Below are 17,485 nucleotides of genomic sequence, written 5' to 3'. Positions count from 1 at the left end.
GACTATAATGAAGAGGTAAGTTGTTACTTACTAGAACTTGATATCAATTTACATTTATCGTTTTCTTTGATAGGAAGTCTGAATGTATGATTAGTTTTGAGTAGTGTAAGAATGGTTATGTCAGAGGTAGGTACCTAACATACGTAATCAAGGCTCTTAAAGTAGTTAGAGTTTGTCATAATTCCTACATGTTACGCGTGTAAAGCCTAACACAATCCTCCTTTGCCCAAGTAATCTAAAGTTATGAGGGTGCATTTGAGGCGAGGTATATGAGGTACGAGAAACTCGGGTCGAAAATTTGCCTGTTGTTGTAATACACGAGAAAGAATGAATACACAAATCGAGCTGAAGTCAGCTAGCAGCTGGAGCCTGAGCCTACTAACTAACTAAGGGCTAGCACCCGCCAGGCGGGCCGAAGCCGATCTGGGCGGCGTCTAGGTCGTAGAGGACCTGATAGCCCTGGTGGAGGAGGTTGCCAAGGATCTGCAGGCCGCCGCCGGAGCTGATGGGGGTGATGGCTAGGCAATGCACGGCCCCCTCGGCGTCGACGGGGATGAAGTAATTGGCGAGGGGCAGGGCGAGGTCGAGGCCCTGCAGATGGAGAGTGAGGGGCGGGATCTCACTGCTTAACGGAGAAGAGCCAGCAGTAGCCGTGCTGTAACAGACGGGCAGGAAAGGGTGGGAGGTATAGCGCGACAGGCGGACGAGGGAATCGAAGGCCTGCTGCAGCTGGAGGAAGGCGGACTGCGAGATGTAGGTGTAGGTGGTGCCGGAGTCTATGATCATGCCGCCGGATCCGTCAGCGGCAATGGCGAAAGTGGAGGCCGGGACGCTGAGGCGCTGGCCGGCGACACTGAAGCCCAGCACGCTAATGTAGTAGAGGGAGGCCGCCACGGCGGGGTTGGAGACCATGGGGGTGAAGCCCTGGAAGGAGGAAGCGGCCGTGAGGGCGGCGTCTCCCAGCAGGAGGGGGCTGGAGGCCGAGGCCGAGCCCTGTGTGAGGGAAGGAAAGGTGTTGGGGACGAGGCAGTAGGAGAACTTGCGGCCGCCCAGGAGCTTGCCCAGCTGCGATGGCAGCGAGAGCTCGCTCTGGCCCATGCCCACCAGCCCGGAAGCGCCGCCGTAGTCGCCCTGGTTCTGCAACCCGCAGCCGAAGGCCAGCCCCGGGAAGCTCATGCTCGAGCCGTCGGCAGCCGACAGGGTGAGGGTCTCGGTAGCCAGCGCCCCCTGCGTGCTGGCCTGGCTGGCGTAGCTGTAGGTGTAGCTGCACTCGCCACCCCCGTCGCACTGCCCCGGCAGGGACTTGCAGCCTGGCGATGAGCACGGCAGGGGCTGGTAGGAGGAGGAGGCGGAGGGGGTGAAGGGCGGGGTGGTCTGCGCCACGCAGGACGTGCAGGGGTTGCACTGCATCCACACCAGCTGGCTGCCCGTGTCCATGATGAGGGGGAAGGTTCTGGGTGGCGTGCCCAGAGTCAGCTGCATTACGTACGTGCCCGGCCCCACGTTCACCGAGTACCGGGCGCTGGGCGAGAACTGGCTGCCCCTGCCGTTAATGTGGCCGGCACGCACCGCGATGGCGTCGTTGATCTGCGTGTTGAGGGCCTGCAGACGCGCCGCGTCGTGCTGTGCCAGGACGTTCAGCCTCACCTCCAAGCTGGACGTCGACGCGTTCTTGACATAATGGCTGGCCCCGTCGGACAGCTCGATCGGCTTGAGATCGAACCTCTGGCGGAGCTCTAAACGCACAAATTGATTATGCGCCTTCGATGGCTCAGCTGCTGGCCGCCCTGCGCCATGGCTAGCATTATGACGATGATGATGAGTGAGACCACCAGGATTACCAGCATTAGGAAAATGATGATGATGATGGCGATGTTCATCATCATGATCATGACCACATGATCGGCTACGTTCAGCTGCACCAGCTGCGTCGTGCGATGCTCCTGCAGCTCCCCTTTTGTACTGCAGCAAAGAGCGCCTACTTATGCCATGCGTCCGTATCCCCTCGTCCCGATCAGCTCCATCGGAACCAGTCGGCGAGACGATATTGATGCTACTGAGAGCGACCATCACTATTACTGCTGCAATGCAGACTAAGGAAATGCACCAGCTGGCCCAAGAAGCTGGAGAAGCCATTGCTCAATATGTATACTGCTGCTTCTGCTGCAACGTCTGGCTAATACGAGCTGTAACTTGCTTAATAACAGCTCGTTTTAGATACTGCAGCAGGCTAGCAGCTAGCATAATTGCAGCTCATCTGGAGTGCAGTCAATTTATATCACGCCCTTTGCTAGTCTAGTCCACTGGGAGCTGCAGCCTGCAGCTACTACCGGCGTCGCTCATGCAGGTGCGTGGATCATGCGAAATCCATCCAACCGAGTGAGTCGAAAGTACTGCCTACTTCCGACCAACCTGTTGCCGCTACAGCGCGCTTGAGCGCTATCCACACCAAATTCTCCGTCACATAAATTCATATCTCTTGTTTGGTTGAAAACGCCGAACTAGCTCTAAGATCAGGGCAGCCCTTGCTGGGTGGGAAAATGTTTTGCGTCCCCCACAATATCATTGTTAGGGTGCAACGGAAAATAATAAGTTCAAATAATCAAAAACGAAAAAGAGTACATGAGATAGACCGATTAGACTAATGCCTTAGCCTGACCTGGTGACTAGACCCAGTCACATTGTAAGTTATATACGTAAGGTCGCGCCTAATGGTATTTTCAATCATTCTCTTCTTCTCGAGAGAGAGTGAGAAATTGGCTAATTTCATGTGTTGCATGGGCAATGGATGTTAACATATATTCCCCCTCTTAGTGATTAATCAGTGGTAGCAACAATAGGAACAATGTTAAAGATGAAAACAATAATAAGAATGACACATAGTGTAACCAAAAAGTAGGTTTGCTTTTTCCATTGATGGTGTAACTAGGAACTAATCAATAAACTAATGTTCTCTAGAGATGGAAACCATCCAACAGGTGCAATGCACTTTAGGTATTCTTTTTTTTTTTGCGAATAGATATTTTTTATTGTGCCTTTGGGATGTGGTGCACAGGGTTAGGTAATCTTGAAAGAAAACTTAGTGCTATTGTAGTAATGCGTTTGTGGATGATTCTAAAATAAACCAAGTTAAAAAGTTAGAAACTCTTCTATCCAAGTGCCCCTAGATGGTAAAAATGGTAATATCCACTATAAGGGATTGGACCCATAGGTGATCCTATTGACCCATTTTGTTAACTTTAAATGAGCATGTCTAACATCATGCTTAATATGATTACAATTTCCACAACACTTTAAACATGACTTTATATGTGCTATATTTCTATTTTTATGCGTACATAAATACATATATACACATTATATATGCTAGCCAAAAAAAACTAGAGAGTTATTGATTACTGAATTGTGGCTCTATTTTGCAACCAAAAACTCACTTTTTTGTTTGTCCCTTTTGCATGCTCATTAGGCGTTGTTTTTGTTAATACATATGCCTATACTACAACAAAATCAAAGCACAGACACAGATGGTTGATGCGATTTTACAATCACATTTGTAAACCTATGAAAATTCTTATTCAAGTTTGCAAGACTACTCGAGGCCCTAGAAACCCTAAAAATGCACAAAGAACCGTGACAACTTGTGTCCGTATTTAAATTCATGTGAAAAAAGTTTACATTTAGATATTTAAAATGTGCATTTCACGCAAGGCACTACATAGTAAACACTCTCATAAACACTCAATTTAACACAATATCAAAAACTAAAATAAAATATCCCACCTTTTTTATTTTAATTTAAATCTTTTGTTTGAATAAAACATGGGGAGAGAAGGACTGAGAGAGCACTATGTGATAGATGAGACCATGAGTTCTCGTGTGAGATATACCATGGTTGAGAGGTTTCAGAGAGAGGACATTTCACTTCTCACCTCCTATTCTTCTCCACACACATGAAGGTGAGTTCTTTTTTTTTCAAAGAGCTACTCTTATACAAAGGTAATCTACACTATACAGAGAGTTGTTCTTATAGATAGGTGATGAAACCAATAGGCACGTTTCTAGACATGTGAAAAAGGGTGTTTCATCACATCTATGCAAGCTGCATACATTTTTTCATGCTAAAACACATGTGGTTCCTACTCCACAATCCTAGCAAAGACCTCTTTTATGCTCATGCTAATCAAAAATAGATTAAAACAAGTACAACAATAATACACAAAGAAAATAGACCTTATATAGAGATGTTAAAGCAAAAAGAGAAGAGATTATGTCTTAAGATGAGCTCACCTTGTTTGAAACTAAGCTTGCCTTGCCTCCTTTTAAAAATATAATACAATGGAGAGAGATAAAGAGAAATGAATAGGGAAGGGAAGACAATGAGGATGTCATAGGTAAAATGCAGGTAAGATGTAAAGTGATACATGTCTATTAATGCATTTGGTATGTGAAAACAAAACTACTATCAACTGTTTTTGTTTAGTGAAGCTCAAATATAACTAGATATACTTTAAAAGAGCTTGCAAAAAGTTTTAAGCTCTAATTTTTATTTTTCAAGCATTTACTTATATCACTTTATTTGTGTATGTTGGCATACAAAGGGCAACAACAAGGGGAAAAAAAGAGAATAACGACTAACAAGGCTTTTTGTAATTTGGTATTTATTTTCTCTTTCTTAAATATGGAAAAAAATTTAGTTTTATTTGCTTTTAGATTATAATTTTTTTATCAGTACCTCTTTATTTTAATATTAGTATGCTTAATTTCATTTTCTTTAGTTTTATTTTATATATGGAGACGCATATACTTGTCTACGTGGTTGTAGGCGCCATACTTCTTTATGGTGCAATGACTTGCTTATTTGGCAAAGCATTGCAAGGGAAGGTGGAAGCATATGACAATAAGCAAAACATTACCCTCACTCCATGGACCATACATACATCATCACAAGGAGGAGATCCAAATCCTTGTCCACAACAAGCACTTCCCACGGAGTAAGCCCCACATGCACCAATAAGACATGCTCATTAGGATTTTCTAGAATTTGTACTTTAAAATCAAAGGCAAGCTTGAGTAGGTTCCAATTTTGATTGTATTATATACAAGCCAGACTTGGCTTTATGCAAACTCATATTTTAGTTATAAAGCAAACAAATGTACAATTTTATCCATCTCTTTTTTGTCCTTCAAATGTTTTTATATCAAGCAATGATATTGTGTGTATGTTTTAATACAATGTGGATTAAGTTCATATAAACAATGTGTAAAAAACCAAGGAGTTGCTAGCTGTAGAAATATGGCTTCAACTAAGTTCTATAACTAGCAACTACTAACATAGAGGCATTACTAAAAAGATTCGTTACCATCCTTATAAAGATCGGGCTAAAGCCAAAAGCGTAAGGGGTAGCAATAATGAAATTGTAGTTGACCCTATCATAGGCTTTGTCAAGGTTCATGTTGATCAAGACAATCTAACTCGTGAATAAAAGTTGAATTCACAGAAAAAACCAATTTAAGTATCGCATCCTAAATTCTATGCTCAAATACAAATCCATACCGTTGTGGATGGACCACCTTAGACAGTAAAAACCTTAATTCTTGCAATGCATGCAACCCTCCTTTACTTGAGATAGGAAAAAATGCATTCTCTATTATTTTTCTTATGGTTGCACTTTTTTATTAATGATAATTTTCAAGCCCATGTAATAAATTAATATGGAGAAAAAGTATATTATTTTAACAATTATCTATGGGATATCTATGCTATTACCTATATGTTTATTTGTGATATATCAGTGCAATTATCTAAGTGTTTATCTACACTATTACCTACATTTTCAGTTTCATTATTATCTACATAGAGTCAATACATAGAACTCTTCTTTACTTGGAGATGGAAGAAAATGACTCCTCTCTTGTGTCTACATATTTCTGCCCTCCAAGTCCTCTTCTCTCTCTTTTCGCTTTCAACTCAACTAAAATAGAACTCAAAATGACTAGTTCACATTATTTAATATCTTATACTCGATTACGCATTTAGATTCACATTCAAAAATGTGAATATAAATGCATCTATAAAATCCTTTTAACTTATGAATCATTATAAACATATTTATAAAACCTCATAATTGTAACCTCATAATTGTACTTATAAACATATATTCAATACAACCATATTATTTTCCTTTAAAATGAATACAAGATTGATGATGAGTTAAAGAAACTCACTTTCTTATAACCTCAAGTATTATAGTCAAGAATTAAAGATTAGATGATAGCTGCATGATATTTCACGTAAGTTTATCTTTGGTGTGATCAAATACTTCACTCAAGTCAATACAAAGTGGCCATATTAACTTGAGTGAAATATCCAATCACATCAAGGCTCATGATTAGGAGTCAAGATGTGTGAGTTCAATTCTAGCCTCCCACATAGAGACTATCCTCATCTATTATAAAGAAAAATATATATATATATTTTAAAAAATAACAATTTTATAATACAAAAATTGAGAAGTCCAAAGGAGAAAAGTCCTAGGTATCAAACCTGAAACAGGGTTCTATATGTGTTTCTACCTCATTTGCTTTTATATAAAATTGGTCATACTACATCCATCCACAAATGTGTTTACTATTAAGTAAAGTCATAATCCTAAAAATTAAATAGGAAACACTATAGTACACACATATTAGCAGTCATATTTATAGTTGCATATAAGCTCTCATTTACAATTTTGTTCATAAGCTCACTTTTGAGCATGCTAAAATAGATAGCAAACAACATGCTCAAAGTCATTAACAAAGGCACTATGAAAAACCCTAAACAACAAACAACATTATGGATCTAAATTCTTTAAAAACAAGACACATATGCTACATCAAAGAGAGATTAGGGAGATCCACCAATGACATGAGCAACAATTGTGACAAAGTTGAGGGCCCAGTCTAGATGTTACCCTCATATTATTTCATCCGAGATGTATGACATACTCTATCCACCAATCTAGACTGGGTGGAACTAAATATAGGGATACCATTCAACTGCCACATAAATAGATAGGCACTACCTCGTCCTCCCATTGTATCCCTATATGAGTACTATCTTGTTTTGTACATCGCCTTAGCTTCTTTTTATGGTCTATCACTAACCATCTTTTAGTACATCACACTTTGATATCTAATGACAACCAACATTGTACATAGGTTTGTCTCATAGGTTGATTTTGGCCTCAATAGATGTGTGTGGTTGTGTGTGGGTGTGCGTATGCGGGTGCGTTGTCGAAGGGGTTTTTGTCGAAAGGTCGTATGCACCGAGGATCACAGATAAAAGGAAGTAGAGATAGGAGATGGAAGAGAAGAACAAGAACAGACAAGAGGTAAACATAATAAAGACAAAGCACAATGAATTGAATTAATATGTATTGACAGAACCTAAAATCCTTTGTCTGGCACTACTCAGAAACAATCTCTAGGCATTAGATCTCCTCGAGCTTCTTCGTAAACCCAAAACATGGATCAAAATAACAGCTTCCTCTCTGCTACTCGGAACCCAAATCTGATGGCTCCATTGGCTTCGAAAGGGGGGGTAAAACCCTAGGACACCTAATCGAGGATCTCCCAAATCACTTCTTCTTCTTCTTCCAGTTCAAAGTGCAGTTTCGCCATGGACATGCAGATTGTGATCAAGAGAATCTTCTCAAAGCAATGTAGATAGTGGTATGCAGGTATCATGAAAAGGAAAAGAGAAGGTAGATCAGCCCATGTTTGATGTGAATGCAGGTCACTCTTATGTGGATGGTGAATCTAGTGGCTCAGAACAGAGCATTGATGATGAGTTGGGTATTCCTTCTATTGTTACACCTGGAGTAAGGAAGTCCAGGGATGTTTTGAGAGCACCTGGAAGTGAGTCTACTTTGCATAGGTCTACCAAAGCTAGGTATCCTGTGGATAGGCTGAAATATGATGGATTTACAGCCATTCACTATGCCTATATAGTCAAAGTGTTACAGGAACCAGAACCCACTTCTTTTGGGCAAGCCATGGAAAAAGAAAAATGGGAGAAAGCCATGGATGAAGAAATGGATGCTTTGGAAGCAAATGCTACATGGGAATTGGTACCTTTGCCTAAAGATAAGAATGCAATTGGTTGTAAGTGGGTTAATAAGGTGAAGCACAATGCAGATGGTTCTGTGAATAGATACAAGGCAAGATTAGAAGTCAAGGGGTATGCACAAACATATGGCATTGATTATGAAGAAACATTCAGTCCGGTTGCAAGGATGGCAACCGTAAGAGCAGTCATTGCTATGGCTACATCAAAGGGATGGTCTTTACATCAGATGGACGTAAAGAATGCCTTCTTGCATGGTGATTTGCAATAAGAGGTCTATATGGAGCAGCCACCAGGTTATGTGCATACTGTTCATCCTGAGTTTGTTTGCAGGTTGAAGAAAGCCTTGTATGGCTTGAAAAAGCACCTAGAGCATGGTCTGATAAGATAGGACAGTATCTTATCACTATTGGCTTTCAGATTTTCAAGGCAGATTTCTCACTTTATGTGAGAAAAACAGAGAAAGGTATTATGCTGCTTGTCATTTATGTTGATGATTTGATTATCACAGGTGATAGTGATGAAGATATCCTTCATGTGAAAATGCTATTGAAGCAGAAGTTTGAGATGAAGGATTTGGGAGAGCTGCGTTATTTCTTGGGCATTGAGGTGATAAGATCACCAAGTGGGATATGGCTCTTGCAGAGGCAGTATGGATTGGACATGCTGTCCAAATATGGGATGACAGGCTGTAAGCCTATTTCAGTTCCTTTGGAGCAGAATGTGAAGCTGAGCGCAGATGCAGGTGAGCTTCTGGAAGACCCTACTATGTACAGGTGCATAGTAGGAAGTTTGATTTATATGACTATTACCAAGCCAGATTTGAGCTATGCAGTTGGATTGGTAAGTCAGTTTATGCAGGCTTCAAGGAAACCACATTTGGATGTGGCTAGACACATACTTAGGTATGTAAAGTCCACATTGCAGTATGGACTATTTTATGAGACTGGGATTCAGATACAGTTGCATGGATACACTGATGCTGATTGGGCTGGTAGTATTTCTGATAGACAATCTACCAATGGATATGTGTTCTCTTTTGAAAGTGCTGCAATCACTTGGAGTAGCAAGAAACAGCCTACAGTTGCCTTGTCGAGCACAGAGGCTGAGTACAGGGGTGGAGCAATGGCTGCATGTGAGGTAGCTTGGTTGCATAAGCTACTTTATGATATGCATTAGCCTACAGATGGGCTAGTTGTCATTTATTGTGACAACATGAGTAGTATACACTTGGCAAATAACCCAATATATCATGCTAGAACAAAGCACATTAAGGTGCATTATCACTATGTACAAGAGAGGGTTTTACTAGGTCTTATTGATCTAGTTTATGTCAGCACAAAGGATCAGGTAGTTGACATATTCACGAAGGCATTGTGCACAGAGAAGTTGTGCAAGTTCAGAGACCTGCTTACTATGCAGGAATTGGGATTGAGCTCGAGGGGGAGTGTTGAGATATAGAGCTCCACTGGTGATATGCTAGGGTGAGCGTTGTGCATTTATGTCACTGACTTGTTAGTTGCAGATGCGGTTGGTACACCGCCCATGAATAATAGAACTTCAAGAGGAACAAGAGCACGTCAAACTTTGCAAGCTCAACTAGCTACTCTTCAACAATCTATTGCTGATTAAGATGGATCGCAACCTGAAGATGTTATATGATGTACGATTGATGCGACACTCGAAGCATAGTCTCTCACGAAAGAATCCAAGATAAGTAAAAGAAATTTCAAATTCCGTAATTTTAATGGACAACATGACATAAAAAATGTTATTGCTTTTATCAATCAGTTTGATGATTATTTCCATGAAGAGCAGTATGCTGAGAAAGATAAACTCAAATGTGTCACTAATCATTTAGTGGACAGAGCATTGTTATATTGGTGGACTATTGTTCGCAAGAGTATTGATTGTCCTACTACTTGGGAGGCTTTTCAAAAGAAATTTTTGCAGAATTTTCTTCCACCTCAATTTCATGTAAAAGCAATCAAATAGTGGGATCTTCTACAACAAAGAGATTGTGAGCCTATTCCACAATACACTGAGTGTTTCTGGAATGCCTTACTACAACTTCGAATGCTTGAAGATGTTTCTGAGGCGATCTACAAGCACAAGTATATGACCACTTTGCTTGGTCACTTCTATACGGAAGTGAACATGTTCAAGAGAAAGACTTTGAAAGATGCAATTTCTTTGACCCATGATGCTAAAGACAAAATTTGTGGACGAGAGAAGCGACCACAACAATTTTCAGCTAACGGTAACTTTGGTAAAAAGAAATTCAATTCTAACTTTTAAAGATTCAATCAAAATTGCTTTGTTCCTTCTTCTTTTCATAAATCCTAGACACGACCCCCTGCTTTAGCATCAAACAAAAATTGCAATCCTAAGCCATCTCTTCAGCCAAATCCCAACATGCCTAAACTTCCAGCCATTACCAATAATGTTTTCAAAGCCAAGCCTATAGTTTGCTATAAGTGTTAATGACGTGGACACTTAGTAGTAAACTGTCAATCCAAGAAGCCAACGGTTCAAATCAATTACTTGGGAGTGATTGAAGACGAAGACCATCAAGATATGCTAGATTTCACGGAAGATGATGATGATATCGGTGATGCTTCAGATACTTTATTAGGTATGCCAAATCCTAATTCATTATTAACTATGAAATGTCTTGTGCATGGTCACAAAAATATTGTTTTATATGATGATGGGAGAATACATGATTTTATTTCTGTAAATTTGGTCAAAGAATTGAACTTACATACTGTTCCAACTCATTATCACATAAAAGCTGTATTCTTAGGCACTAGATACAATGGTATATAAGAAGTTCATGGTTTAGAAATTAAAATTGGCGATTATGTTGAGCGTAGAAATTTCTTGGTTGCACTACAAGGATATGAGGCTATAGCGACGATAAATAGCGGCGTTGCTATTTGCATCGCAAATGCGACACAAATAGCGACGCAAATAGCCACGGTACCCAGAGTAAAAAATGCAGGCCGAAACCCGAGCGCGTCATTTTTCGCGCATTCATGAAAGAGAGAGTGAGAGTGAGAGTGAGAGAGAGAGCGACTATCTTGCTGAGAGGGAGAGAAAGAAGGCTTCTCACCACCACTGCCACCATCGTCGCCACTGTCGCTGTTCGTGAAGAAGAGGAGGAGGTGTACGGAGGGCGAAGAGGAGCCACCAAACCCTTCTTCGAGTCTTTACGGTGAGTGCATTATCCATTCTTGCTTTGCCTTTGTGTTTTCTCTCTCTCTTTTACTTGTTTTTGGTATAATTCGTGTGTATTGAGAGAGGGAGAGGAAATGAGAGAGAAAGAGAGGGAGAGGGAGAGGAAATGAGAGAGGGAGAGGGAGAGGGAGGAAATGGGAGAGGGAGGGAGAGGGAGAGGGAGAGGGAGGGAGGGAGAGGGAGTGGGAGTGGGGGAGGGAGAGAAAATGAGAGAGGGAGAGGGAGTTTTCTCTCTCTCTTTTACTTGTTTTTGGTATAATCCGTGCGTATTGAGAGAGGGAGAGGAAATGAGAGAGAAAGAGAGGGAGAGGGAGAGGAAGGGAGAGGAAATGAGAGAGGGAGAGGGGGAGGGAGAGAAAATGAGAGAGGGAGTTTTCTCTCTCTTTTACTTGTTCTTGGTATAATTCATGTGTATTGAGAGAGGGAGAGGAAATGGGAGAGGGAGGGAGAGGAAATGGGAGAGGGAGGAAATGGGAAATGAAGAGGGAGGGAGAGAGAGAGGGCGGGAGAGAGAAAGAGAGGGGGAGGGAGGGAGAGAAAATGAGAGAGGGAGAGGGAGAGGGAGGGAGACATTAAACATAATAGGGAAATGAGAGAGGGAGAGGGAGAGGGAGAGAGAGAGAAAGAGAGGGGGAGGGAGAGGAAAAGAGAGAAAAAACATTAAACATAATAGGGAAAGAGAGAAAGAGAGGGAGAGGGTGAGGGAGGGAGAAGAAATGAGAGAGGGAGAGGAAGAGAGCAAAAGGAAATGAGAGAGGGAGAGGAGAGAGAAAAAGAGAGAAAAGATGTTAAACATAATAGGGAAAGAGAGAAAGAGAGGGTGAGGGAGGGAGAGGAAATGAGAGAGAGAGAGAGAGAGAGGAGAGAGAAAAATAAATAAGAGAGGGAGAGGAGAGAGAAAAAACATTAAACATAATAGGGGAAGAGAGAAAGAGAGGGAGAGGGTGAGGGAGGGAGAAGAAATGAGAGATGGAGAGGAAGAGAGCAAAAGGAAATGAGAGAGGGAGAGGAGAGAGAAAAAAATGAGAGAAGGAGAGGAGAGAGAAAATATGTTATACATAATAGGGAAAGAGAGAGAGGGAGAGGGAGAGGGTGAGGGAGGGAGAGGAAATGAGAGAGGGAGAGAAAGAGAGAAAAGGAAATGAGAGAGGGAGAGGAGAGAGAAAAAGAGAGAAAAATCATTAAACCTAATAGGGAAAGAGAGAAAGAGAGGGTGAGGGTGAGGGAGGGAGAGGAAATGAGAGAGGGAGAGAAAGAGAGAAAAGAAAATAAGACCTTACAATAAGCTCATCCTAGGCTCATAGGGGTTAGGTTGATCCTCAACAAACCTAAGGGATATATGGCTAGAGAACCCTAGCACACTTGCACCTCCTAGCATAATGTCCTTCCTACAAAGAGACCTCTCATACATGGGGCTTGTCCTAGCCTCCACCACGCTCAAGCTATCCCCTTGGTGAAGGGATATAGCTACTAACCTTGGGGGAGGTTTTAGTGTGTAACCAAATATCCACCTATGAGGGCACAAGAACTTTTGTAGAAGTATACAACGAAGGCAATCAGCCTATCAGTTAGAAAAACATTCATTTTTTATAACGTAAATCCAAAAATAACTTTGGATATTCCATAAAAATCAATCTCTTCTTAAAAAGATAAATACAAAAAACTAAAACAACGCCATCATTCATATGCTTCGCAAAAGAAGATGCGATCCACAATAACTTACCCTTGTTATATTGAGTACAATAATAACTAGTACTAAAGATAAACAATTCCATTCCAAGTATATCATTGTACTTTATTTATCTTACATTATTTAAAGTTACTAGTCCTGGTAGTACATTAGGTGATGAGTAGCCTAGGTAGTAAAGGTTCTTTTCTACATAACTTCTAGATTGTCCCTTATGTTCATTACCACAAGATCTCTTAGGAAACTCATATTTAACTATCAATTTTAATTTAAAAATATAATATCACTTGCAAGGAAGGAAACTCTTTTATCATTAATCCTATTTCATCCTTAGAATAGTCTTAGGAATAAATTTTTGCTCTAACAAGCATATATTTGAGCATAATAACTATTTTAAGGTTTCTTCCATGAGTAGTAGTAGTGTATATGCAACCATCAAGCTAGAGATCATGCTTTGGTATCTGTGGAGATCCCAATCTCATGCACTCATAGAGATTGTAGTGTGCAATAGTATGGAGAGAAGGTGGGTGAGTTGTAAATAGTAAAGGGAAATTCTATTGATGATGGAGAGAAGATGAGGTAGAAAAGACAATTCTATTCTTAGTGAGTGCAACCTACCCATAGTATGGCATCCATGACCGATTGAAATTAGTAAGACTTTGAAATCCTACCTCGAGTATTATGACTATTGTTTTGTGGTGGATTTTCTTGCCATAAGTCAATGTCAATTTGTGCTTATGTTCTCCACGGTGTGTTGGCTATGGGTATCAAATGCTCTAGTCGGATCTCTCTCTCTTTCTCTTCTCTCTTCTCTCAACCCTTCTCTCTCCCTCAATCTTCCCTCTTTCTCTCTTCCTATACTCTCCCTAAATCCTTCTCTCTCCCCCTATTTCTTTTCTCTCTCTATCTCTCTTTCTATTTCTACCTCTCTCACTTCTCTCATCTTCTTCTCTAACTTTACTCTCTCCCTAACTCTTGTCTCTCTCTTCCTCTCTATATAAGTAGTCGTGGTCGTGGTCGTGGTCGTGGTCGTGGTCGTGGTCGTGGTCGTGGTCGTAGTTGTGGTCATGGTAGTCGTGGTCGCGGTCGTGGTGGTGGTCGTAGTCATGGTCGTGGTCGTCGTAGTTGTGGTCGTGGTCGTGGTCATGGTCGTAGTCGTGGTTGTGGTTGTGGTCGTCGTGGTCGTGGTCGTGGTCGTGGTCGTGGTCGTGGTCCTAGTCATGGTCGTGGTCGTGGTTGTGGTTGTGGTCGTGGTTTTCGTAGTCGTAGTCGTGATTGTGGTCATGATCGTGGTCGTGGTCATGGTTGTGGCCGTGGTCGTGGTCGTAGTCATGGTCATGGTCTTCATTGTAGTCGTAGCCATGATCGTTAAAGAAAATAAGAGAGGGGGAGGAAGAGAAAAAAGAAGAAGGAATGAGAGAGAGGGAATAAACATACATCATAATAAAGAAAGAGAAAAAGAGAGAGAGATGGAAGGAGAGGAGATAATGAATGGATAAAAAACAAAGAGAGGTGCAACACCACGAGACGGGAAACACTCTGACATATATATACTAATCTGTGGGTGGGTGGGTGGAGACTTTACATATGTTAATTTTTTTTGAGTTAGAAGAGAAGAAATCCCTTCTCAAACAATTTAAAAAAGAAAAAAAGAATGATAAAAAAAACAAATTGTTTGTCGTAACGTAGACAAAATAGAAAACAATGAAGGTCTTGTTGTTCAAGATCGCGAGGCGTATCTTAATCAGCGTGTCCCATGTCCTTGCTGTCCCATGTCCTTGCTCTCAATGCAAGCTGGTAATTAGATGAAAACGTTGATTGTCTATAGAACACATACGACGCTTTGGCGAGTTTCAATCTGAGATCATTGATCAGGCGATTACAGATTTTCAGCAAATGGTAAGAAAAGTTAATATCAATCATGCATTGTACTCGCAAGCTAATTGAATACCATATACAAGAAGATTGGGTGTGGCTGGCAAATTTTCTATCTTACAGGAAGTCGACTTTGGTACAATGTATCTCACAGAAGGAGATTAAGACGTCCTCTATTGAATCCGCGAGGCACGGAGCAGTGGAGACGGTCTGTCTCTTTGAGAAATACCTGCCTACCAGCATGCTCACGATACAAATCCACCTTCTTATACATCTTGTAGATGAAGTGAAGATTGCTGGACTTGTCCATACGCGATGGATGTTCTTCTTGGAGCACTTCATGAAAACCCTGAAAGGCTTTGTGCGACAATGAGCTCGGCCAGAAGGTAGCATGGCTGAAGGTTGGTTGGTGTCTGAGACGCTAGAGCATATTTCACAACGGCTACCAACGGTGGATCCAGACAACAAATGCCTTGGTTGCTGAAGGACGATGATAGACTGATCGGAGATGTGGTGGTTGGAAATGGGATAGAAAAAAGAATGGATGCTGCAATGAAGGAGAAGGTGAATCGCTTTTGTATGTTGCACCATGCTTCTATGGAGACGTGACTCGCCAAGTACCATATCGATAGGCAAGATCGAGAGGAAGCACGATCTGAATTTCAACGTAGTATGTGCCATCAACCGATTCGATATCCCGAGGGTATGGAAGAGATGCCGTGGTTTATGTTAACATGATGGTTGCATGGAGCTTTGACCACAGTGTCTTACGAAGGGGCAGAGGTCTCAATGGAGGAGTGGAAATTCTCGAGGGGATGTAGTCCAAAGGTGATGACCTGTTTACGATTTGTCGTATCTATATTTTATATGCGACAACTAATTTGAGTGTTTCAATGTACAGTACAAAATATATAGTGCAGCGTGGTCGCGTTGACGGCATTTTCACGTGGAGCGTATTGTCAAAATGCGCTCCACAATGGACTGTGGTATCATGCCAAGGTTCGAGCAAGAGAGCCGACGATGAGCAACGGATTCAAACACGGTTAGAGATGAGATGGAGTATTTTGGGAACTTGCAAAGTATTGTTATGGTGGATTACCGTAGCTTCTCCATGATACTATTCGATGTGCAGTGGTTCAAAGTGGTACTTGAAGGAGCTGGAGCAACAGTTTGACGAGGTCCATCTGGATTTCTCGAAATAGATTCTGAAAAAAAAATGATGGATTTGCGTGACACCTTTGTGTTGCCGGCCCATTGTGAATAGGTGCATGAACTCATTTGTTTGTTAATTGTAATACGACATGGTACATGTCACAATAGTTTAATCTCTCTTGTACGTGTTTGTGAACAGGTAATCTTCTATCCAAACCCCCGATAACCTCGATGGTGGTATGTTATACCTTCAGCTCCCCGAAGTGCGAGAGTATATGGTCAAAGCGATATTCCGAGCATAGATGAGGATAATATGCAAATAGAGAGGTTGGTATTGTAAGGGGTGGAGGCCACCACAAGCTTGGAGCATGTAGAGGAGCCAGCATTGGCTAACAATGATGGAAATATAGGAGTCCAAGAATTCTTTGAGAGCGAGGTGGACTCATCCTTTTGTGGGGACACATCTATCGACCTTTTAGTGTATGCGGAGTTGTGTCAGGAGATTGACATGGAACCATAGGATACTTCATACTTGGAGCATCCACTTACTCAATTCGTTGACTAATCGCTTATAAGGATACATAAGATATGCATTTTAAGTGAGATCTTTTTTTAGGATTTATATTACCGTGCTTTGTATGATTTAAATTCATTATGCTAACATCATTTTTTGTCTGTGTAGGTGACCTTTTTAGGATGAGTCGAGGGATGAGCGATGAGGAGTTGCAAGATATCTTCACGCGCATGTCTCCAGATCAGATAGCAAGATTTAGAGACATGGTGGATCAGGAGCTGTCTCGAACATCGTCAAGCCGCTCTACTAGATCTACTTCGGTGCGATTAGATTCTTCAGCTTCGAGCAGACGAGGTCGACGCTCCAAACTTGGGCCAGAGGGAGGGAGTGCTTCAGGGTCAGGGGGATGTTGTAGAGATACGGAGGCAGTGAGCCCGCGGTCGGCATAGGATACATGTGTGACTCCTCGCTCTCGTGGCAGTTTCAGGGAGCGTAGCTCAGGTGGATGCTGTGGAGGCACGGACGCGGTGTCTCTGTCTCGTCGTTCTGCTAGAGTTGCACCACCTCTAGGATTTGTCACACCTCTGGGGATGTCTACTCCAGCTACTCCGGATTTTGCTCAGCCGTCTACAGGTGGCACCCCTATGGGTGCTACTCCAATAGATACTACCCCGGCGGTCGGTACACCGGATGTATAGGGGTCTCCTGGATATGCCCATGAGCGTGGACGCACGTGGGAGAGGACCCATCTTAGGCATACCCCAGAGGGATATGCCTATCTCGTTGATGATAGGTCAAGAGCCATTATCATGAATGATGAGGGGAGGAGGGTGATGACTCGCATAAGAGAGTCGTGTCAACAAGTTTTTTGGCACAACGTCTTAAATCATTGGAAAAACATACCGAAGGG

The 17,485-nt window shown here is 42.0% G+C and overlaps 1 protein-coding gene across 1 annotated transcript; it reads right to left on the bottom strand.

The window, feature by feature from the left end:
- Positions 1 to 393: 393 nt before the first annotated feature.
- Positions 394 to 2,136, bottom strand: LOC148036603 (aspartic proteinase nepenthesin-2-like). The gene has a single exon (XM_087678951.1). The coding sequence runs from the start codon at positions 2,134 to 2,136 to the stop codon at positions 394 to 396; it is 1,743 nt and encodes a 580-aa protein (XP_087535077.1).
- Positions 2,137 to 17,485: the final 15,349 nt, after the last annotated feature.

The sequence above is a fragment of the Lygodium microphyllum genome, chromosome 5, assembly GCF_053477565.2.
Source record: "Lygodium microphyllum isolate KBCC chromosome 5, Lygodium_microphyllum_v1.1.10, whole genome shotgun sequence".
Lineage (NCBI taxonomy): Eukaryota > Viridiplantae > Streptophyta > Polypodiopsida > Schizaeales > Lygodiaceae > Lygodium > Lygodium microphyllum.
This window is presented reverse-complemented; position numbering and strand designations above follow the sequence as displayed.